At 39.6% G+C, this 24,073-nt stretch overlaps 2 protein-coding genes across 3 annotated transcripts in view; one reads left to right on the forward strand and one right to left on the reverse strand.

Annotated features, from left to right (window-relative positions):
- Window positions 1-24,073, forward strand: part of spata22 (spermatogenesis associated 22) — a 277,137-nt gene that overhangs the window by 43,834 nt on the left and 209,230 nt on the right. Inside the window, exon 1 of one of the 2 annotated variants that reach the window (XM_079355572.1) lies at window positions 20,569-20,590. The exons of the other annotated variant lie outside the window; for it this stretch is intronic. The gene's annotated coding sequence lies outside the window, so the exon portion shown is untranslated. Of the gene's footprint in view, window positions 1-20,568; window positions 20,591-24,073 lie in introns of those variants that run through there. 2 annotated transcript variants of the gene reach the window in all.
- On the reverse strand, window positions 797-23,765 carry slc8a4a (solute carrier family 8 member 4a). Its single transcript, XM_079355559.1, has 9 exons — window positions 22,960-23,765; window positions 22,546-22,621; window positions 18,775-20,181; window positions 18,120-18,637; window positions 9,024-9,130; window positions 7,980-8,098; window positions 6,314-6,413; window positions 3,847-4,119; window positions 797-2,536 (listed from the first exon to the last, which is right to left on the reverse strand). Exons 3-9 carry the CDS (start codon window positions 20,116-20,118, stop codon window positions 2,157-2,159), a joined length of 2,841 nt encoding a protein of 946 aa, XP_079211685.1. The 5' UTR covers window positions 20,119-20,181; window positions 22,546-22,621; window positions 22,960-23,765; the 3' UTR covers window positions 797-2,156.

Genomic DNA, 24,073 nt, shown 5'->3' on the forward strand with positions numbered 1-24,073 from the left:
CCAGCCATCTGTGTGAATGGGTAGGTGTGATCTGCGGTGTAAAAGCGCTTTGAGTAGTCAGAAGTCTATTCAATACTGTTTACTTGAATTTACTTAAAGGAGACATATTATGAAAAATCCACTTTTACAGTGATCCGCAGAATGTGACATTTTGTAAATTTTGTTTGTGGTCTGCATAAATGTCTTACAACACAGAGAAACATTTAAAGAGACACACACACGAAAATGGTGCATTCTGGGAAAGCTGGTTTATGCAGGGTTTTCAACCTCCTGCTTGATTCATGTTTATTTTGTCCAAAGCACAGCACAGATGAGCTGATTTGGCTTGAGAGTGAACCTGTGATCTGGCACTGGGTAACCACATTCTTATCCTGTCCTCACTTTGCTCGCTGTTTGGTCTACAAACCCACCCACTGCTGCTAAAAGAAATGTTTTTTACACACACACACACACACACACACACACACACACACACACACACACACACACGCACACACACACAAAGAAGATTTCTCTTGAGATTGTACATTCATTTTCAGATTAGTTTGACGGTGATATTTCTCTTATTATTGAATTTGTTTATTAAAATTCAAAACATCATGTTGATAAAGTAGTAAATGCTCTATCTAAAACTGAAAAAAAGTTAAACTCTTTCTTACCATGTGCTCTGTTGACATTCTCATCACAGTCAAGACCCCCTCCTAAAGAACAGTGTCTGAGGTCTGATGGGTTTCCATTGTTTTATTAATGGTTTAAATGTAGAATTAAGACACAAACAAAACATTTCACGTCATCATAAATTAGCAACATTTATTTCCAGTTTTTGTACATTAAACGTGCATATCAATAAAACTGAAATTGATCATATAAATACCTCTACTGTAATACTTTTACAATAAATATGGCTCTACCGAGTCTAGGTTAAATAAAAACCAAACTTCAATATCAACTGCTGTGCAACACAAGGAGACATCCTTAGGGATTTCTGTACACGTCTTCTCTTTTGGCAAATTTTCTTATCGAAAAAGATGGAGCTTTTCAATGATTGTGCTATGATTAGGATCTCAAACTTTATCTGGAAAAAAAATAAACTGTGCTTTTTCTAAAAGTGATTATGTTAAAAATGTTCACAGTGTCAGCACGACAGACTCTCAGGCTGCACTTTTGTGTCATGAACACCAGTTACGATTGTGTTATCAATGATCTGATAGTGCGAAGCCTTTCTCCAACTTGTGCTGGAGAGCAGAGAAGCACACACACAGAAACACACACACACACACACAGCCACGCAAAAATTATAGTTATACTTCATAGTACAATTCAAACTCTGCTCCGGATTGAACAACAAAAAAAGGTGTTCAGAAACCCTGGATATGACACTGAATTAAAAAGCTTAGCAGGAAAGGGGACCAGGCAGTGAAGAGATTGTGATACAGCTGTGTTTCACATGTACAGGAACACATTAACACGTCAACAGCCATGTCAAAATATTACATACAGTACTTTTTAAAATAGATTACCAAGAAACTCGTATTCTGATAACGTGCAAAAATTGAAAAAAACACACCTACTCTTTCACAAAACTCCCAAGCACGATGTTCACCTTGAACATGATATACAATGAATAATTAATGTATAGATTGAGTAATAAATATCAACACACATTTTACGAGTCACTTCAGCCTCAGTAATGTCTTTCTTGGTACGTAAATGTTAAATATAATGTCGCCCCATGCACCACCTGCAATTTTCATGTTAGAACACCCTTAAAATAACAAGTGCTAACTTTTTCTTGTGCTTTCTCAACACTTTATAACACAAAAAATGTCCACACAGAGAAAGGACATGATGCCAGAAAAGTGACTAAAGGTTTCATGTGATCGATGCTGATAGCAATGATTAGATAAATATCCTGTGGAATAAAATGTTTCAAAAAAGAGGAAGAGCTCACTATCAGTGGCTAAAGCTGTGCTTCACAGCGAAGTGGGTGGTAGCAAAAGTCCAAAGATTCAAAGTCAGATATTGTGCGGTATCAATAATAACTTATGATACAAATCGATATAAACTTTTGCGAAAATAGACAAAAAAACGAGAGAAAACACACCAGAAGATCATAAAAACAAGGAGAGGAGCTGGTCTGTGCGTTTTCCTCAGTCTCAGAAGCCAGGCACATGGCAGTATGCCTCCAGTGAGGATAGCAGGATGTAGATGAACCACAAGGAAATGAACAACAATAAAGTGAGGAGCTTGGGTGTCCGTGGGCCCCCCAGCTCTCCGCCTGCCACACTGTGACGTCGCCGGTAGAGCAGCACCAGCACACACACCAGCGCCATGATGGTGAAGAGAGTGACGGAAAAGGCCAGTGAGCCGGGGTCCACCTTGAACACCTTGCCTTTGGTATGCCAGTAAACAGAAGCGATGGTCCATGCCACTCCGATGCCCAAGAAGACATTCACTGCGTTGCTGCCCGTCACGTTTCCGATGGAGGCATCAGCGTACTGGTCCTGGATGGCAGCAACTTTGCTGGCAAATGTATCTGTTTAAGAAAGACACATGAATTTATACTAGGAAAGAAGAACATCAGATCCAGTTGAATCTGTGCAAATCAGATACTCATCTACTTTCCAAAGAAGAACTATATCCCTCTGGTAGGCAACAGATGAAAGGCAATCTAAAGCATACCAAGGTGGTAGGAGAAAAAAAGCTTCTTGAGGTAAAATAGCAGTTTGACCTAATCTAATCATAATATATGGCGATAAATCACAAAAAGGGTCTCAGACGTGTTCAAAATGAAAAGTTGTCTTTGGGAAATGCTCATCTTTGTCTACATTTCAATAACCTGCAAAGCCTGCAGTTAAGTTTGTTACCTACACTAAACCAAGATAATCTAAGATAAACTAAGATTATTGTATCTTGGCTGTAGCATCCAATTTGCTAAAACATACATGTTTGAAAGTGGGATGATCCTCTCCATTAACTGAATGCCAGAAGAATTAAAAAAAAGAAAGAAAAAAGAACAGTTTTCCATGTCAAACTATTGCTTTAGGTTTAATGGATTTTTGCCAGATTTTCTGCAAACCCTTTGTGGCACACATGGAGAGGTCATCCTGGGTTAATAAAAGAAAACTACTGTGGAGGAGGACAAACACCAGTCAGCCAAAAGAGACTGTGAGACATGGACAAATGAACTTTGTTTCTACAAATGGCTTCTGACTGATCTACAAAGCACACTTGACTTATGTTTAATCTGATGGTAAAAGCATGTTTATACATAACACTTTTTACAGGTGCTTCATTTGTTAGTTCACTTGACAGTTCCTTGCCAAAGCACTAATACGCATTACAAAAGTAAACCCCTACAAATGTATGCAGATAATTTCTCTGAATCTTTCTGAACCCATCATTTTGGCAAACACAGCTATTACTTGTTCGACTGTATCGTCCTGAAGCTTGCCCTTTTACTGAATTGTGGAGGATGATTCCCAGCATAATTGGCCAACCTGTGTTAGGGCTTACTGAGCTTCAACTTGTCAGAGCTTAATTTTCATGTCCTCATTTGTGCCTCTGTGGCAGAGTTCAAGACATGATGCAATGGGAATATAATCAAACAGCACAAAGAGAACAAGAAGTGAAAGAGTCTTTCCTCAGTTTTCAGCTTGTTAATGTTTGAGGTGAGCTCTCTGCAGAGAATTACTTGGACATACATGGCAGAGGCAGAGATTCAGGTTCAGGGACAAAGAGGTTAAACAAATCTCCCCAAGCAGCTGCTTTAACTATACAGACAAACCCTAGAGAGTAAACCCTTCAAGTCTTGTGTTAGAGCTGACAGACAACGCACACACCCACCTGGGACAGAGGTGCCAAGTGCCACGAACACAACAGCAGTGACCGAGTCTTTGAGGCCGATGGTGCAGCCGAAATGGGAGGCCAGGTCCCCAGTCACAGCAGTCAGTACACCGATGAGTGAAATGGACACAAAAAAACAGGCCCAGCCATTCCAGTACTCAGTGGGTGGGACAAAGGCAAAGAGGACTTTCCAGAAAACCGTCAGGAAATGCATGATGTAATCAAAGCAGGATGGCAAGCGTTCCTCGCCACTTTCTTCTTCGTCATCATCACCTGGCAAAAACAGAATAGATCCATGAAAGACTACAAGACACATGAAAAGTTCTAAATACAACAGGCTGTTCTGTTCATGGTTAATCTGGAGAACATAACCTTCCTGTATTTTAACCTGAATCCAACAATATCAGTTCAAAATATTGGTTGACAATATATCACAAAAACTCAAATGTAAAATAATCAATAATCTCAAAACAGTATCAAACTAAGTAAAATTTAGGAAGAAACAAACTAACCACCACCATCTTTAAAGATTTGAAACATGATCTCAAAGCTGAGTGAAAAAGTAAGCTTTCATTTCTTCAACAAAAACGTGCTTATACAACAGCTCATTCTCCGTTTACAGAATTTGTCCAGACTGTGAAAGATGGAGCACAGTCTGATTGACAGCTCTTTCTTGGTTTGATTGACATCTGCTTGCCTCTGCACACAACAGCGGTCCATGTGCTGAGCTTTAAATGTATGAGTCTGATGATTCAGGATCAGAGGAGAGAGAAGAAGCCCTGCCAAACGCAAAGATTAATTTCAATTAGTCACTAAAAGGTGACTTACATAATGCTTTGCTATCTATCTCATAGTTAGCAGTTTACATACAGATGTCACAGTCGCTGAGATGCCTGTATTTGTCTTATGATTCCAATGCAAATTGACAACTAAATAGTAATAAATTGTAGTGCCATATCTACATATTTTTAAAGATATTTTTGGGCTGTTTTGCTCTGTTAATTAGATAGGACAACTGAAGAGAGTCAGAACATGTTTTGAGTAGAGAATGGGGGTTGACAAAGGTAATTTATATCAAAGCCTAGCAATGCCAGTTTCCTTTAGCAATATTTCTAAAGGAAATATCATGATGGTTTAAAAGTATTCCAATTTTTTTGTAATCAAACGATTATTTATGTAAAACCTGAAATAACCTGCAGTGACGATTGAAGATTTGTTTTTTTCACACTGGCTCTAAGCTGTTTAATGACCGTTTTGGAGCTAACCAGTTTTTATCATTACATTAAAAGTGTAAATAGGCAAAAGAGTGCTTTCTATTTCTGAATATGTGACGCAGGAAATCTGAGTGACAAAAGAGAGAGAGAGAGAGAGTGAAACAGAGAGAGATAGAGAGAGAGAGAGACAGAGAGAGAGAGAGAGAGAGAGAGAGAGAGAGTGTGAGACAGAGAGAGAGAGACAGACAGAGAGAGAGAGAGAAAGAGAGAGAGAGAGAGAGAGAGAGAGAGAGAGAGTGAGACAGAGAGAGAGAGATAGAGAGAGAGACAGAGAGAGACAGAGAGAGAGAGAGAGAGAGAGAGAGAGAGTGTGAGACAGAGAGAGAGTGAGACAGAGAGAGAGAGACAGACAGAGAGAGAGAGAAATAGAGAGAGAGAGAGTGTGAGACAGAGAGAGAGATAGAGAGAAAGAGAGAGAGAGAGAGAGAGAGAGAGAGTGAGACAGAGAGAGAGAGAGAGAGAGAGAGAGTGAGACAGAGAGAGAGAGAGAGAGAGAGAGAGAGAGAGAGAGTGAGACAGAGAGAGAGTGAGACAGAGAGAGAGAGACAGACAGTGAGAGAGAGAAATAGAGAGAGAGAGAGTGTGAGACAGAGAGAGAGATAGAGAGAGAGAGAGTGAGTCTATAGGAAAAAGAGTGTATGAATAAAATGCCACATCTCTGGTGTCTACGACAGCTTTTAGCAGAAATCCTTTGTACAGTATTGTCAGTCTAAAAGGTTCACAATGCCAAATGAATGGCTTTTGAAAGTGCAAAAATAAAAAGGGTTCATCATAGCAGATGCATTTACATAAATTGTTCAGGGACATTAATTGACCAGGGAGAGAGCTGCAAAGTTTAGATTTTATGTGGAGCCACAGGAGGAGTTCACCACATCATGCATTTTTAATAAAGAGTCAAGATAAAAATGAAGCAGCAAACAAGCAATGAATTGCCCAATGGTTTGTCTTTGTTTTTATAAACGCTTGCCCTGGTAATCCCTTAAATTAGGCTTTTTTAAAAATTCAGCAAATGTCAAAATGGGGCATTGGGGATTTTATTAAAAGTTAAAGAAAAAGTGAGGAGAAAGAAAACTGCAGGAAAGTCAGGTATGAGAAGCAGCTGGTGGGTCAGATCCGGCCTGCAGCCTCAATCTTCCACAGGTCTGGTCACAGAGGGCTGAGCAGATGAGACATTTGAGAATGCTGCGACTCACCTGCGCTGACAGTGACGGCACTAACAAACTGCTCTCTCCAGCTGCTGCTCCCCACCACCAGAGCCAGGTTTGTCTTCTTAATCAGCTTGTCCACTGTGCTCTGCAGACGGTTCCACAGACAAAAAAGAAAAAGGGGAAAAAAAGGAAAAAGGAACAGTGATCGTTTTTAGTCTTCGTCTTTACATCTACAGTACAAGTTCCAATGTCATCTTTTCATTTGAGAATTTGTGTCTATGTGGTAAATAATGCACAATTAACAGCATCTCTCCTCCCACTGTTGTTTATAGAAGTATAGAAGCCTGTTTTCCTCTGGTATAGCATAAGGCCAGCAATGATCTGCTTTATGCAGTGAAAAGAGGATAAGCAAATAAAATAAAAGCTGCAAGGCAATCACCTCAATATCACATTGAATGATCGGGAACACTTCTGTAAATAAAATGTAAGATGTAATAGGAACTTAAAATTCAAAGGGCATAATACATCTGACATCCTTAAATGAAATAAATAAATCAACCACCAGAAAAGTTAAAGTATGATTTAAAAAAAAAAAAAACTAAACTGCTTGATGAGGCAGGCTTGGTAATTTTAGGCAAACTTTTAAAGATTTTTGTTGAAATTGTCTTTAGTTCCTGACAAATTAAAAACTCAGGCTCTGAAAAAGGAATGAGGAAAATCTGTCATCTGTAGCAGTTATAAGCCTGTAAAAACTTTAACCTATTTCTGCCACAAGGAAACAATCTGTTGAACTAATCAAGCCTTCCTGTCTCCCTTCTTGTTCTCTACCCCATGCATGCATGAGCCCACACTCAAAGCATGAGCTAAGGTTGGATTCTGGACCAATTGTAATTGTGCACGTAAGTGAGGAGCGTGGCTTTTGGGAGAGCCCGGAGGGGAGGGAGAGGGTGCAGATGGATCACTGAGGAAATACTACTTTCAAAATCATGACAGTTTTTGAAAAATTATGAACCCTGCCTTTAAGGTAAGGGATTTAAGTTTGAGCACTAACATTGACTTTTGGTTAAAGAATAGACACTCACTCTCGTCTCCTAAGTAAGAGACAATTGATGTTTTTAATACAATAATATACAACGGGCAGTTAGTGTCTCATAAATTTAACTCTTTAATTGCATCATGGGAAATTTAGGCTCTTTGGGACTTGAGTTTCTGGTCAGAATATCTCAGGCTCTGCTGCATCCATTAACAGCATCTATTTTTAAATAGTCTATTCCAATATCCCAAAAGTCCCCACACTGAAGTCACTGTAGTACAAAACTCATGTGGAACCTATAAAAGCTGTACAGCTATTAAATGACATCATTTTCTCTACTCGTTTCAAGCTGAATGAAATAATGAGTTAATGACTCTTCTATTAATCAATAGCTACATCCATTGATTAATAATTCATCCCCAACTCCTAGATAGATAAAAAATGTGTTGCTATCAGTCACAGGCAAAATATTGTTACTTAAATGATATTGATCTATCAGTGCTTATTTGACTCCAGTCCAAAGAACTAATGTGATGGGTATATTTAGTAGGAAGAGAGGTTGATTGTAAAAATAACCACATTTAAAAGCATTAATTATCACTGACAGGGTTTCAGAAAGTATGGGAACGGTTGTGACAGGTGAGTGTGGCCGTGAGGTAACGAAAGACTCTACCTTACCTTGAACTCATAGGACTCCTCAATAACCACCTCCAGCTTGGTATGCTCCCCCAGACAGGGGCAGCCCATCTTTGACACATCCTCCGGGCCCAGTGCAGTCTTGTTATCATTGGTGTCTCCTGCAGCAAGAGACACAGGTGTGCATACAATCATTCACTATTCACTGCACTACATGGGATTAAATATATTGAATTGAATATGTTTTGTTTTTAATTTCCCAAATAGACTTGTTAAGACCATAAATTATTACTTTTATGTCCATGTACTGTTTGATTAACTCAAGTTACTCTTACCAGAGGCAATTTGATGCACATTATGTCAGGGACAATCAGTATCAGTGAAAACAAGTAAAGCAGCACTTCATCTTTGATATTATTTTAAAATTATTTCTCTTGGATGATGAAATTATATTTTTTGACATGGGTTAAGTTTAGTGAGTGTTTAACATTTATTTACTAAAACTGCCATTTTAAATATCTTTATATTCATTTAAATTTGAGATAGTTTCTTAAATTGTTATGATGATGTCTCCAAACAGTGCTGTATGTTTAGGTCACAAAGTAAGTTTCATTGATATTATTCAAGGGTGGTTTGTTGGTACACAGTGTTATGAAAAACCACACACATTTTTTTTGCAAACAAAAACTGTACTGAAATAAATACTGAATTAGAAAGGTGTTACATTTCCATTTTCTGTTGATTTGCTGTCAGGGTTATTACAGTAATTTGAGGAAAATTATTAATTTGCAGCTGTGTGGGGAAAATGGACCAAAACACAAATTGAAAACACTCTTTATTTCCTTTGAGGTCTAACCCTGATCTCACTTTAGCACGAGCTATTTTACATTGCAGCTTCCAGTAAAAAGCCTGGCAATGAAAATGTACCACAGATTAGAACTTTGACCTCAGATTACCTCCAGAGAAATGTGTATCAATACATTTAAACTGTGCTAGCCCATTATTGTAAATAAAATATTAAAGAGAGTCAGTGCGATGTTTATGTAGTTTAAACCAATAAATGATGAGGAAAATCCCTCAGCTCACCGTGTCTCTGTCCGACCTCCAGCAGGATGGGCTCCTCCAACACAACCGTAAAAGTTTTATTCTTCTCGTACTCTTCATCATCGATGATTTTCACATTCAGAAGCTTCCTAAAAGGAGAGATTTAAAACACAAGGAAAGGATGGAGACAAACAGTGATGGGGGATTAATTTATTAGCATGATTTAGGAAATAACAGCATCTTCCATGCATGGTTTTACCAGCAGAATTCATTTTGTTGATTAAACTAAATCAAAAAAAAGATTTGGGCAGCCTGTAAGAGCAGTTTCTGTTGTTAAGCTGGTGCTTTTGTACGCATTCGAATAAAAAGAGTGCAGTCGAGAGATAGCCTGCCTACACAATGAATCATAAAACAGTGATGTTAGATAAGAAAGTGGAAGCTCCAATTTTTTTTACAACAATTTAGCAAATATCCTGTAAAAAAATTACCCTATGTGCAAAATTAAATAAATGTTGGATGGGTTTTTTTTTCTCCTGGTACCCCACAAGAGGGCGAACTCCTTCTACACCATTAATGCCATTAGAGCACAAGAGAAATTAAGAGAAAAAGCACACACCCCTCCCACACAGTTGAAGTTACAATTCATGGGAAACTGTATTGTCTTTTCCTCAGTGGAAATTAAGCACTGACTTTCTGGTAATCCTTGAAGGTTTAAGCAAACTCCTCAGACTTATTCGGAAATACAATTTGCACATAAAGATGTAATGATGTAGTGTCAAACTAAGACCGACATATTTGCTTCATTCTCCTGCACTGTCACAGCGAGTCTTTCTCTCCCTCTCTCTCCTTCTCCCTAATGATATGTGGGTGGCTGTCTATTTCTGTCTACACTTATACACTCCGGATTCGACAACACGTAGAAAGGGCTTCTGCTCGCAGGAGAGAAGAAATTTATTTTAAAACATGAATGATTCGTCATTGGTTGTCTAATGTGAGGGAGAGTCATGCCAGTGGGAGCAAAGGGATCTAGCTGTGTAGCCTGCAGTCCTCACAATAGAACACAAAGAGATTATTTTTTAAACAAGTGTACAGGAACACAATAGGCTTCACTTGAAGCATCATGTGAGGCCTTAAAATGAATTATTGGTGGTTCAGTTGTCATGGAATGTATTCAGCTGCCATTTTGATATTACCTTAAATTTTGTGCAGTAGCCTTAACTTATTATTATTTTTTTTTTCTTTTGTGTATGAATATAATATGAGTGCCTGGATACTGACAAATATTTACATTTCAGAAATCTCTGAATAAAAGACAGCTAAAAGCTGCCAAAACGTAGCAGGGAACATGCTGCATCAGGCTGGTTAGATGGCAAATTCAATCTCAACCTCTGCAGTCTCATGCTCATTTGCACTTATTTCAGACACAAGGTGGGGGAACTACTCAATACTGACAATTAAAGGTTTTTTTTATTGAATAAATACATCAAGTAGAATTGTTGTCTTGATTCACTTGGGTGATTATCTGCATGGTACATGGAAATATTCTGGAGTCATGGGGTCTTTTTTAATGAAATCACGTGAAGGATCTAAAGCCCTCATCATTTTAATTTACCAAATTATGATTTGAAAATGTATAAAAGTTTAGAATTCTCAGTTATGACTTGTTTTCTATTGTAATAGAATAGAAACAACCAGGTCTGTTCCTTTTTCAGAGGATGGTTAATACATTTTATTGAACACTGAAAATAATTTTACTGTATTTTATTGTGAGAAAACAACATGTTGTGCCATCCTCTTTACAAATGAGATTGTGGTGTTGCTTTCAAGTGTTTTTATTTAAACATAAAGTTCAATGTTGAAAGCAAGAAGGGTGCAGCTGAAATAAATGGCAGATGGAAGGAGAGAGCAGCAAGCAAGTCTTTTTAGCTGTTGATAAAACTGTCTGCTTTTGATGCTCTGAAACGCAAATAGAGTCCTCTAAAAACAGGACAGTGCAATACAAGAGCACATTTAGTGTAGTATTGATGAAGGGTTCAGTTTTAGTGCTCTCTGATGCTCTATGTGCGATTAAGCAAAGCTCCTGTGCTATTTTTGTTGAGGACCTTGTTAGCCTGTCAGAAGCTAACTCAGACCATTGACAGCAACATGTTTTTACTACTAGCTTAAGCAAATTGAATTTGTTTTTTATCAGTGTTAAGTAAGAAGACTGAAAATACTCTCATGTTGTCGGTTTGAGCTAGAGCAGTTTGTTAGCTTATCCTAGCATAGAAACATGGAAAAACATGTTGGCCTGTCTCTGTTTTTAGATGATAAATCTAACCACCACCCTTAAGCCTACTGAGGATGACTTAAAATCTACTGTTTTATTTTTACACAAAATGTAAAAGAACAGTTTCATGATAAATAAAACAAAGCTTTGTGTGAACCACAAAGGAGTATTACTGCAAATTAACATATTTTATTAAAAGTGTAATTCTGGGATTTTAAAATGTTGGTAAATGTGCTTTTCTAGCTACTTAATTGTGAATAGGTTTCCTCCTCTTTTTGAGTTTGAAATTTTCAAGAAGAATCAGATAATCAGGTCAAGTGGAACCATCCCTTTCTGGTCCTTGTATCAGGGCAGTGCTCACTTATTGCACACCACTTTTCACTGTGTATCAGTATCTGAATGTCAGCTGGGATTGTTTCTGAGAAAGTCGTGGTGGGTATCATTGTGTCTGTCACACATGAATGTGAAGGACTGCATTGTCTGAGCTCAGAAGATTGGTCTCTGTTCTACTTGAACAATCCAAATATCTGCTGCATCTGGAGAAAACGCTGTGGACTGCATAATCTCTGGCTGGCTCTTTTTACAAGTCTGAACAAAAAAGTAGAATTTTTCTTCGATTTTATTTGCCTTTTTCTCACATTATCTAATTTATTATTGACTTAAAAATGTTTGGGGAAAATTAGTCAGAGCCCATGGGTCTGACTTGGGTCAGACCCATGGGCCTATTCCGGGAAGCTTTTTTATTTGGAGTTTCCCTCACCTCCACACTCTGCATTGTACTGGTAAGGATGCTCCAATTTCCTCCCACAGGCAGAAGATACACACTGAAAGTTATGAGGACTGGAGTCTCCAGACTGCCTACAGGTATGAGTGATTTTATGCCTCTGTGTTCACCCTAGGAGAGTATATATGCTCTCTACTCTATGCAAGCTGGGATAGACTCCAGCCCTCCTGAGAGAAAAATGAAGCCAGTGGGGAGAATGAGAGAATGCATAAATGCATGACTGTGTGTCAAATGCCCATGACTGAACAGGGCCCTGCCACTCAGTTAAAGAACCTCGGATAAAGCCAGTGTGTCAGCATATATCTGCCTTGCTGAAGTGTCCTTGAGCAAGTTACAGAATCCCTATCAGCTCCATAGACACTGCAGTGAGGCTGAATATGAACAACAGCAGCATGAAGAAATATTTTTCTCATATCTACAGCCGAAAAATGGGCCTTTAACATCCCATTACAATATGTTGGTTGGATATTGCTTAGAATATATATATGGAAACTAAAGGGCTTTGACATTAATGATGATGAATGACCCTACCTCTGATAACTTAGACTTGTGTAGGGCCACATTGCGCAGAAGGGCTTCTTAATGATATCTGAACTAATGAGCACCGGGGGAGCACAATGAGATGAGATATTCAACTTATAACTCCACGAGATTAAAGCTGCTTCAGAACTGCTTGTGGGATAGCTGTATAGCCATTTTTTTAAACTATCCTTGATCTAGCACCCAATTTAAAGTACACTCTGTATCAAATCTGATCTGTTTCTAGACTTGTTGGATACTCTGGATAGTAAATGACACAAATACTTTACACTTGCATTATGAGATTTTAATGCACTCTTGTTGTCCTCCCTGAGATCCTAAGGAAACCTGCAATAAGAGGTAAGACTTGAATGAATTATTATGTGGATCCTTGAGCGTTGAACAGGTTGGCTGCACCTACTGTCCATATCAGTGAACAAGACTACGGATGCGACGGGGACGACCAGATCACATTCAGATCAAAACACATCAGCACCTTGCATTAACATGCATTTTAATTCCTATCCAGATCATCTGGCCAGATATAGAGCATTTGCATGATAGGCGCAAAATGGGTTATAAGTTTCAATAGTTATGCTAACAGCTCTGTCAGGCTTAACGTAGGTAGGTAAGATTGTTTTATTTTTTATTATAATATATCTGTTTTTTTTTTTTTTTTTGCTGTAAATCTGAATGTATTAGACTTATAACTTGTGCATATGGTTACTGTATTATCGTTGTCTCAGTAATCGGCTGTGTCGAACACTTTATTGTGGTCAGGCAGGAACCTCCAGTGCTGAAAAATAAAGCCAATGCGGTGGAGCAAAGAAACAGCAGTTCTGATAGTGTCCAATACCAAGTTAAAATGTTCATTTTTACAGCAGAGATATACGTGTTTAGAGTGGGACAAAAAAGGTGATTTTGGTCCGAAGAGATCATGTTTTTTATCAGAACACACGGGATGCTCCTGCTCGTTACAAGGTTGATCAAAAGTTAGTTTGAGACAGCTTTTCCTAAATGGTGATGGGATTCAGAAAACGGTGGTTGACGTCACTCAGAATATGTCTATGTTTATATACAGTCTATGGCTTTGATTACAAATAGCAAGTGTCAGCAATCCCGCAAAGGTCACCATTGTTAGGAAGAAGAGCAAAGCGTTACTAAAGGTCCCGGAAAGATGTCTGGTTATTTTGACAGTCTATTTACCGTGGGAGAAACGTGAAAGGAGCAGGGCGAAAAGAGGTTTCAGGCGCAAAAAATACAAGCAATGACAGACATAAAAGGTTGAAGAAGGCATATGTAGTAAATCATGTAGGTGCTACAGGATATGGTGCTGTTTGACCACTGACGAATGGAAGGAAACTGTCAACAGACTGACGAAATGAAGCAGAAATACTCAATCAAGTGCTTCTCAAATTCATGTTTATCTTAATGCAATACACTATTGGCGTAAATATTCAGTGAAATGTTACAAATGAAAGCTAATTTAACTCGTTTTATAAAGTCTACAGTTAACCTTGGACACAACTCTAAAGAGATTCCAATGGAGGATTGGTTTAATAGAAGAAATAAATCATTTTATAATTAATACAATCATTTCCAAATTCATATTTTGCCTTAAATTATTGATTTGTTATGTTAGTAGCAGTGAAGTAAGTGGGAAAATGTGAGCAGGTTGTGTCACAGAGGAACCCCTTCAGGGTGAGCAAGACCCCTCCACTTTGCGTGGGGGTCCTGTTTATCTGGTCACAACCTTCTCACTTTACATGATCTCTTACATGGTCATATATTTCTGCCATAAATCTTCTAATCATGGGGAAAGTTTGTCATGGTATGTGTATTACGCAGCTGACAGGTAGATTTCATGGCTTATGAATACAACTAAGAATGTGTTTGCTAGCATGCTACATTTAGGCACTTTAAATAGGACTATGTGAGAATGTCCTGAAAACATAAACACAGAAGAAGCTTTACCAAATGTTATTTTCTTCAAAACTACAGTCACTGCTGTTTGGCTAACAAACAACCAAAACATATTATTTCTAAAAGAAATTCAACACAGTCAGACCCACTTTATAAAAACACTAACATACAATGATTATCATCTCAGTTTAGCTTGTTGGCATGCTAACATTTTCTTATTAGCACTAAACATAAATCCAATTGAAACTCATGGAAATGATCCTTTTTACACACTGTATATAAATCTGTTTAATCAAAGAAAGTTAAGGACTAGAAAAATTGTGAACTTATTTAATTTTCACAATACTATTATCATCCTGATTGATTATACACAGTGTAAGACATTATAATAATTATCAGTGTATTTATTTTATCCAGAAGAAAAACAAAATAATATTTAAGTATAATTTCACACACAATCAGTCAGGCTGTTTGCACTGCCAATTATATTTGCACTGATTTTTTTTGTTTTGTTTTTAGACAGTCGATTAATGACAGCTACAAGCAACTCTTCCATCAAATGCTGCACTACGAAATAGGAATACAAAAGTCAGAAGAACACCATCAAAATTTATATTCAAGGAAATAAATGTAACTAACTGACATTAAGGAGATATTATTGCATAGGTGCAATGACTTTCTGTAAGTTTGAATATGAGATTCATTGTTTAACAAAAGGGAGCCCATCAGTGCTGCTTTAATGGAGCGAACATTTTATTACCTTGAAAAGTTTGAACAGTTTGAAATGTGTGAACACTACCCTACACTGACTCTGCTGCTCCGCTTTGATCCATTTTTGGCAGAGAGTTGAGGATGTTATGGATCCTGACTACATTAAGTATGAGAAATAAAGAATATCAGGGTACTGATTTTCCATTTCAGATGTGATCTCCTCACATCTCTTTTATCTAAGCTTATGCAACTGAGCGCGTTATCCACCTCAGCCTCAAGTAGTGTATGGTGCCACACATTTTGAGCCTCCATCAAAAACAGATACACGAGGAAGCTACAAACAAGCATCAAAGGCTCTGTGCAGATCTTACTGCTAATCCATAAACAGAGAATGTAAAAGCGATTCTCGGATTGTCGGCCTGTTTATTTTAGCTCCAAGGTCTGTGTCTGTACATCAGAATCTATCTTCTGCAGTGCAGAAATATTTGCTAAATTATTATTTAACTGCACGCCTTGATTTTAAATTGTTCCTCCTGGCTTTATATCAAGATTCTTTAAAACCTGCCCTCCTCCTTTTGCTGCTCTGCACGCTCTTACATTGACAGGGACAGGCAGATCTACACAAAGCCAGAGACACTGTAACAAACACACACACAGAGCTGCCTGGAGGCCCGCTGCCAAGTGTCAGCTCTTTGTCCTGAACGCCCAGGGAAATACTCGGGTAAGAAAATACAGCTCTGTTTGAAGGATAAACTTAGGCAGCCTGCTAAGCAGCATAAAGCCTAGATGTACTGTATATTAAAAACAGTGCATATGCAAGCCGGCCTACTCAGAGACATAGAAACACATACAGTATAGATTATACCTAAAAAAATCTGTAATGCTCTATAATCAAACACAACAAATTAAAAAGACAGACACTAAAAATGTACCCTCAAAATCAAAAATGCATTAAGATTATGTGGAGAAGACGCAGGATGATGGAGTTTCACCTACATTTTTTAACAGGACAGACCGAAAGCTCCAAATTAAACAACCTCATAAAATATTAAATCTGACTCAAGCATCTGAGTAGCAGGAACAAATTTTAAGTTTTCAGAAAGAAGTAGGCCCTTAAAAAAACTGTTCATCCGGGGGACTTTAGCTGGATGACTCTTGCAGCTTTGATGAATACCTTTATGTAGAAAATAGACATGAGTGTTAACCTTTTCCAATAACCTTTTGACAACAGGTATCTAAGATCCCAAATTAAGCCGGATAAATGATAAGTACACTGTAGTGACTTGACCCATCTGGGCCTGGCAATTCTGGCTCAAGATCTGACTCAAACCTTTTTTTTTAACCTCTGATCACAGTGCTCCCAGATTCCCCTTTAAGTCTTTCTTTGCTATTCAAAGGAGCAGCTGAGCGCAGCTTTGGCATTTCCCGTTGCGTTCGGGGTTTTTTTTTATTGGCTTTTCTGGTAGCAAACTGTCCTTCTCTGCTGGATACTGCCCTCCAAAGTTCTCCTCCCTCGCCTGCTGCAAAAGCAGGAAGCAGGACTCCAGATAAGATGCTTGTGTCACTCTCAGCTTGCTACAGTCAGATAAACAGAGTCTTGGCTCAGTAGGTGAGGATTTTATCTACTGCTCAGTCTCCATTTGAGTGCAAATACAAGCTGCCACCCTTTCATTTCACACTGAAACACACTAGTCTCATTAACCACAGCTTCTAAAGCTGTCTCTGCACCGTTGAGAACTTTTGGGACTCCTTTCACCCCTCTTCACTCTCTTTAATTGCTTTGGATGTTTAAGAAGCTCTTTTGATTTCCCCTTTGAAACGACATTTTGTTTGATGTGGGTTTAAAGTGGATTCAGTGCTGAGGTATACACAAGAACATTCGTAAAACTTCACACAGGAAAAATAAAAATAAAAAAGGAAGAATACTGTTAAATGTGAACTATAAAACTGACATTCGCACAGACAAATATATTTAAATCTCACCTGCACTGCGAGGCAACAAAAGACAAATATGGAGATCTGCATTCTCTCTGACACCATGTATTCACCTGCCTTTCCTCCCACTCAGCCAACCTACACAATACACCTACACACTGGCCCTGAAAATGCTCCTCACACAGACACATTTGTTTGACACATTTTATTCCTTTGTTTCGTCCACCGGTGCGCTGTAAATCATTTTGGGATAAGCTTGATACAGTTTTTTTTCTCTAAGCTGTGGATAATTGCCAGATCCTTTGCTCAGCACATCATGAAACAAACACTACAAGTGTACTCATCATTCAGCCAAACCTTCCACACTTTTTAAGAGAAAGATGGGAACAACATCACACTTTCAGAGCTCTTTGTGCCCCCACTCTCTGCTCTTTTTATCTGCCTCTCTGCCAGTGCACCCATGAATCCTTTTGTTGTAATTATCACACAGCTTTCATCAACATGCACCTCTTTCTGTCACTCCTCAACCTTATCCTTTCCTCCCTGCTGTTCGAGTCACCTGTCTGATTTATTTTTCCTTCACTTGTACACTCTTTTGTTTTTCTGCAGTGGAGTTTATTACATTTAACTCTCATATAACCTCTACAGAAACCCCATAGGACGGCATGTTAAGTCATTCACAGAAAGTTGCCTTTCAGCCTTTTCTTCTTCGTCTTCTTCTTCTCCTTCTCCTTTCACATCCGCCACAATGTTTCATTATCTTTCTCACAATTATATTCTCTTATCCTCCCACACTAACCCTCTAGAAGATCTGAACTGCTCAGAGTGAACATATCTGTGACTCATGAAAATAGTCACTTTCTGCTTTACTAGAATAGATCGTTTAAAGTAATCTAGCAGGACTGTTTAACATACCAATATGTGGGCTGTAATGTTTAATCTAGCGATGAGAAGCAACAACAAGCAATCACTCAAGAGAACAAGAATTGCCACTCACATAGTCTCATCGTTCTGAAACTCCAGCTTGCCGGACACCTCCTCGTAGTCCTCCCCTGCCTTGGCGGTGCCCTCGACAGTGTGGTAGGGCACTGCCACCTTCCCCCTCGCCCCGGACGTCCTGTGAACCTTCACCTGCATGTTGCCGACACTCTCACTAACCCTGGAGGAGTTGTTCTCAAACGTGAAGATACCAGCATGGTCGTCATCGTAGATCGTAACTGTGGCAGTGTGAGCGTTGCCGAGGGCTGCTTTTGGAGGAACGTGAGGGGAGAGGCCCACTGTGCTGTTGCTGGAGGTGATGGAGCTCGGCTCCAGGACGGATACCTCGGCTCGGTGCACGATGCGTGGATTGCTGAGGCGCACGTAGAAGTGCTCATCCTCTTCAAATATGTCATCATCAATAACGCCTACTGTGAATTCTTTTGTCGTCTCACCAGGCTTGAAGACAAGAGTACCCTCAGCAAACTCATAATCTGAGCCGGCATTGGCAGTCGCATCCTCTGTCCGGTAGTCCACCTGTGCAGCAGTAGCAAAGAAAGAGACCCAATTAAAGATTTAGTCTCCAGAGCTACGATAAAAACCTGAATTATTAATAGCTGATTTTAAATTGACCTTATGCATTTCTTATATTTTTGTTATTACTTTCTTTTTACCTTCACAGTGCAGCCACTCTCTCCTCCATGCCGGGTCACTGACAGCTTAAGTGACCCACAGTTCTCAAAACACTGATAGTGAGAGGTTTCAAACTGCAGGTAGATGGTGTTGGGATCCTCCTCTTGCCCACTGGCCTCGTGACAACTGACGACCTTCCTGGCCTGATCTGCAGCATGCTTCTTCAAGATGTTCCCAGCTCCAATCATCATGCGGGTGGCTTGAATGCGGTAGAAGGCCCGACTCTTCTGCTGTTGGACCAGCACTTGGTAGTTCGCCATCTCAATCAGTTGCTCCATGTCCTTCTCCGGGTGCCTCTGTTTTAAATCTTTCAAAGTGCGCGCCATGTCTCGTCTGGCCTCCTCTTCTTGATCTTGTTCCGCACTCATCCCTCCACCTTCCTCCACTCCCTCCAGCATGCCATCCAGAGCCTCTTTTGGGTGGATGTGGGAGTTAACACCCTGGCCATCCATCTCCAAGTCCATTTTCGTGAACATGGCATCTCCCTCTGACTCGATGATAATGCCACGCGTCTTGTCAGCACGATAGCGCTTGTTGACATACTTGTAGAAGAGCAGGCGCCGATCTGCAATCCAAGCTTGCAGCACACAGACAGGAAAGAAGAAAAAGGTAAGGATGGCCTCCCAAAGCTCCACCTCTCCAGGAGAGATCACAGACAGGATGAGATAGAGCCAGATGTAGGCAAATATGCTCCAGGCAGCAGTGACAAAAAACACCCGCGGGTGCTTTATCCTGCGTACTTCGTTTTCGGGCACTACGTAGACACAGATAGCGATAATGATGAACATGTTAAACGCTGCGCTGCCCACAATGGTGCTTGGACCTAGAGCTCCAGCTTCAAAATTATGGCCCACCACTTCTATGACTGACAGCAGGATCTCTGGTGCAGATGAGCCCAGAGCCATCAATGTCAGGTTCGATACTGTCTCATTCCAGATCCGCACAGTAGTCGTGGTCGTCTCACCGTTGGGTTTCTTGATGGTGATCTCCTTCTCTTGAGAGGTGATAACCTCAATAGAAGACATGAAGCGGTCTGCGATAATGGACATGCCCAGGAACATGTAGATGAGGGCAGCAAAGTAGACAATGGCACGTGCCACCTTGTCGCCCACCGCAGGGTTCTGAGGGTTCCACATGGGCAGAACCACGCCATCGGAGCAGTTATCTTCACTTGAGCAGTTACCTGATGTGCTGTGATTATCTTCATTGCTGCCACTGCCCTGGGAGAATTGTGTGACTCCTGGGAGCAACACCAGCAGAATGGAGATGAACATACATGGTGTGATAGGTGGAGTGAAATTCAGACCACGCTTGTGTAGTAACATGGCAGCGCAATGATGCTTGGAGTCTTCCGGTTCCGGAGTTCAAATCGCATCACATGTGAAAGTCTAAACAAAAAGGAAGGCAGAAGAGATTTTATACCTTTTGTTTCAGATTCATCTTTGAAGTTGAGTTCTATTCTTGAAATAACCTCTACAAGCAAAGGTATAACATCACAGAATTACTCACAGTCATATTCTTTGGTATGCAAATGACGTGGGATCCAAAGGTTTGGTTGGTCAGAGTTTAGAGAGCCAGAAATATTGGCACCTACTAATCGTTGACTCATTGGTATTGAACTACCCTGTCAGAAACCCACACATGCAATGTGGTCATTCTGTGCTAAGCAGCAAGAGAAATGTTACCCTTTGCACCTGTAGTATTGAGGGAAAAAGTGACTCAGTCCACCATGTACTCAGGTTTGATGGGATTCCAAAAATAATCCTCTCTGACAATGAGAAAAACAAGAACAGTGCAGTTGTTCTATAGCTCAGACCTGCTGATAAAAATGATAGTTTGTAGATAGATTTATATTATAAGAATTATTTAAAAGATAACCCTTGAGTCTTTTCTGTAATGTTGGGTTTAATGCAAAAACAAAAACAAAACAAAAAACTAAACACGTTTGATTCCATTTTACATAAGCCATTAAAACTATGTCATGGGACAACTTAAAATAATTTCACAGTTTTCTTGGCAGCAATGTGGCATTCAACAGCTTGAGTGAACAATTCACACAGAGTGAGTGCAGCATCAATGCTGTTCAGAGGATTCAACATCTGCATTAGTGAGAACAGAGGGAAAGCAAGGAAAAAACACCAGGGAATGTAATCCGAAGCTACCTAATTAAAATTTTAAGACCATCTCTGTGTCAAGAATAGGCTGCCTACCTACGGCAGAAGTGATTTGATAAAGCTTTATGTACAGCACATGCTCTCATTGACATGCAGCAGAGGAAAGCTGCAATCTTTGCTCTGACCTGCATAAGAGAAGTGCACGTTTTCCATCAAGGCTGCAGATCTGGGTGAAGTGTGCAGCACAAAGGTAGAAATCACGTTGTCATTTTTGGTTAGCTAATAAATATAAGACTATGCAGGTTGTACTAGTCCAACAATAACAGCCTTATGCAACAGCTCAACACCTGTCTGCTGAGGGGATTTGGGGAACATCAGCAGGATCAGCACCATGGACAGCGGCTCTTGTAACGAGCAGAAGGAACACAGCGGTACAGGAAACATGTGACCCTCAGACTGGTTTTCAAAGGATGTCTTATCCACATTCAAGAAAGACTCCTTTTAGAAATTCCTTTTGCAGGGAAGCGTCAACAGCTTTGCAATTAAAAAGGACAAGCCAAAGGGACAACATTGTGCACATCCAATCATTCAGAGACATTTAAATATTCCACAGCGTTAACATGTGATATCATCAATTCCTTCCAGTAAATAACATACTATTGCTTTCATCTGGCACTCAACTCTGTACAAATTTTGAGTGGGTGACGTTTCTATGGTAAAAGCAAGCTCTCCAACTGGTTATTACAGGAATGAAATACATTTTCTTGCCAGTACTATAGAGACAAAAGGTGTACACATTTGCTGTCTTTTCTTATGGTGCCACACACTACTGCGAAATCCATTCCTCACTGAAATCTTAAGCAATCTTAAGCAACAAGCTAACAAGGTACAGAAACTTTTTGCTCAAGCTACGCAGCCTTGTTTCTTTGAAGACCTCACAAGCACAAGAATGAAAGTTTTCGCTTCACATTTAATAATTTGAGTCCTCATTTGATGGATTCCAATGATGCAAAGCCACTACGGAGACTCACCTGTACAAAAAACTACTGTTCACTACCCTGCTTTTATTCATGTCCTGATAACCAACATTAGTTTACTTGTCTTTTATCAACGAGTGAAAAGCTCAGTAGGATGCCACTCTTTCATTTCGGATTTAACCTTTAACAGCTTCCAACATAGCCAAATTAAGAAAGAAAAATCTCTGACCCAAATGCAATTATGATGATTTAATCCTGTTTGGAAAGCAGAGGTCTCAGGTTGGCATGTAAACACTTGTTCTTAATGAGTCACATTTTGATGCAAGCGCTCATTATGTGAGAGTTTTTCTCTTTTTTTTTTTTTTGTTCAAATGATGACATTCTCAATTCGTAATGAGGCTCCTCATAAATGTCATTTCTACTACCAAGGGGATGAAATGTCAGAACTATAACAAACAGAAGGAAAATGAAACACAGACAGTAAAGAAAAAAAAATGGAAACAGAGCAGAGATTACATTAAACAATTACTCTACTTGCATGCAACTGTGATCTTTGCTGCCTCACATTAAGGAGAAAGAGGAAGCAGTTCATGCAGAAACATGGTGTTTTTTTTAAGTAAATACTTATATGTTTAATATAGTAACAAGCTGCATTACTCACCTGGGGGCCAGTGTCAGTGAGTCAGCTCAGGGTGGAAGTTGTGGCCTCAGGAGATAAACTTATCTTTTATAGAGCTCTGTAAAAAGACATGTAATCTTAGAGGTAACAATATGTAGAGAGAGTTTTATAATCAACATTAAAACTTGCTGTAAAATATTTCAAAAAAGAGAGAACGATTAAAAGCCACAAATGCGTGGAAGCAGATTGATCATCTGGAGCGGAAATGCATTTCAAAACATCGCTGTTGCAGTGTTGAGAAAATTCAAAATGTTAAGTTACAAATGGCTTCTCAGACAGCTGATTATTGGATATTACAGGTGCAGGAAAAGGTGCGATTATCCCATCAGCAGGCTGCTCAGGAGGGACAAACAGACTAGTCCATTTGGTGCGCACAGCAGTCCCACAGATACTCACAGAAAGCCGAGAATTTCAACTGGACCCTGGTCACAGCGGGGCTACCATGCAGCAGTTCAACAGAGGAAGACACCCCGTGTGCCATTCACACAGCACGCTGGTGTAATGGTGTTGGCTTGTTGCGCTGGTGTCTTGGAAATGATGCGTAGCTTTCCACTGTTCTTCTTCGCGATTTTTTTTCTGACAGGTAGTCTACCTCAGCAAACTTAACACACGGATTAGTTCCTCTTGTTAAATTTTCCTTGTAAGTACTATCGCGGACACAGCTTCCACAGGGCTAAGTTATGTTTCAAAAACACAATGCATTTTCAGCTTTTTTTCTTCAGGCTACGTGCGGTTGTTGATGCGTAAAATAATAAATAAAATAACTGGCGGTGTCTTCTGTCGTCCCGCATGTATCAGTCGGAATGTCTTCAAAACTCAAATCATGTAGAGCTTTAAAGGTGTTTTTCTGTCCGGAAATATCAGAGTGAAAAAATTCCCTTGCTTTTGTGTCTGTGCTGAAGAACGCAAAGAACCAAACAGGACTGCACATGAGAGTAGGCGTGAATGAATGGTGAGGGATCGAGCGGACGCAAACCACACAGTACGCGGATCTGGACAAGATGGATATCAAGCAGAGGGATGTTGGAAGACAAAAAAGAGGAGTGTGGTGTTATGCAAATGGTAGTCTTGTCTTACTCTTGCGGTGGGCAGCATTAGCACAAGAAACGATGAGCGAGTAGGAAAAAGCAGTAACACTGCAGAAACAGGGGAGGAGACGTTCAGAAACAGCGCTACACGCACGGCTGGTCCTCCTGACTGCGCATCAGGAGTCCAAGATGAATGATAATTTCACTCCTAAATCGTCATAATTTGCTTTGCTTCATTATCAGCCATCAGAAAAGATAACCTGCTGAGGGAGGCTAATAGCTAAAGATCTGATGTTCAATTGGACATTCAGTAATCCCAGATGTTTCTGCCTGTAGATCTGCTTTGGGTTGCTGGTTTGATTTTTGTTGTCTGGAAACCCAGAGATAGACATGAAATGCAGAAAAACATTGATTTACTCTATGAAAATGCTTCTTCCTTTTTATTTCATGTTTTATTGCCAAGTAAATTCAGGACACACATT

Source organism: Symphodus melops (genome assembly GCF_947650265.1).
Source record: "Symphodus melops genome assembly, chromosome: 11".
In the NCBI taxonomy this organism is placed as follows: domain Eukaryota; kingdom Metazoa; phylum Chordata; class Actinopteri; order Labriformes; family Labridae; genus Symphodus; species Symphodus melops.

Excerpts from the sequence above, each read along its gene's own strand:
- slc8a4a (XM_079355559.1), bottom strand. The coding sequence starts at position 20,118 with ATGTTACTACACAAGCGTGGTCTGAATTTCACTCCACCTATCACACCA. Across the intron at positions 4,120-6,313 it reads TGCCGTCACTGTCAGCGCAG|GTGATGATGACGAAGAAGAA; the intron begins GTGAGTCGCAGC and ends TGTTTTTGCCAG. Across the intron at positions 2,537-3,846 it reads ACTTGGCACCTCTGTCCCAG|ATACATTTGCCAGCAAAGTT; the intron begins GTGGGTGTGTGC and ends TTTCTTAAACAG.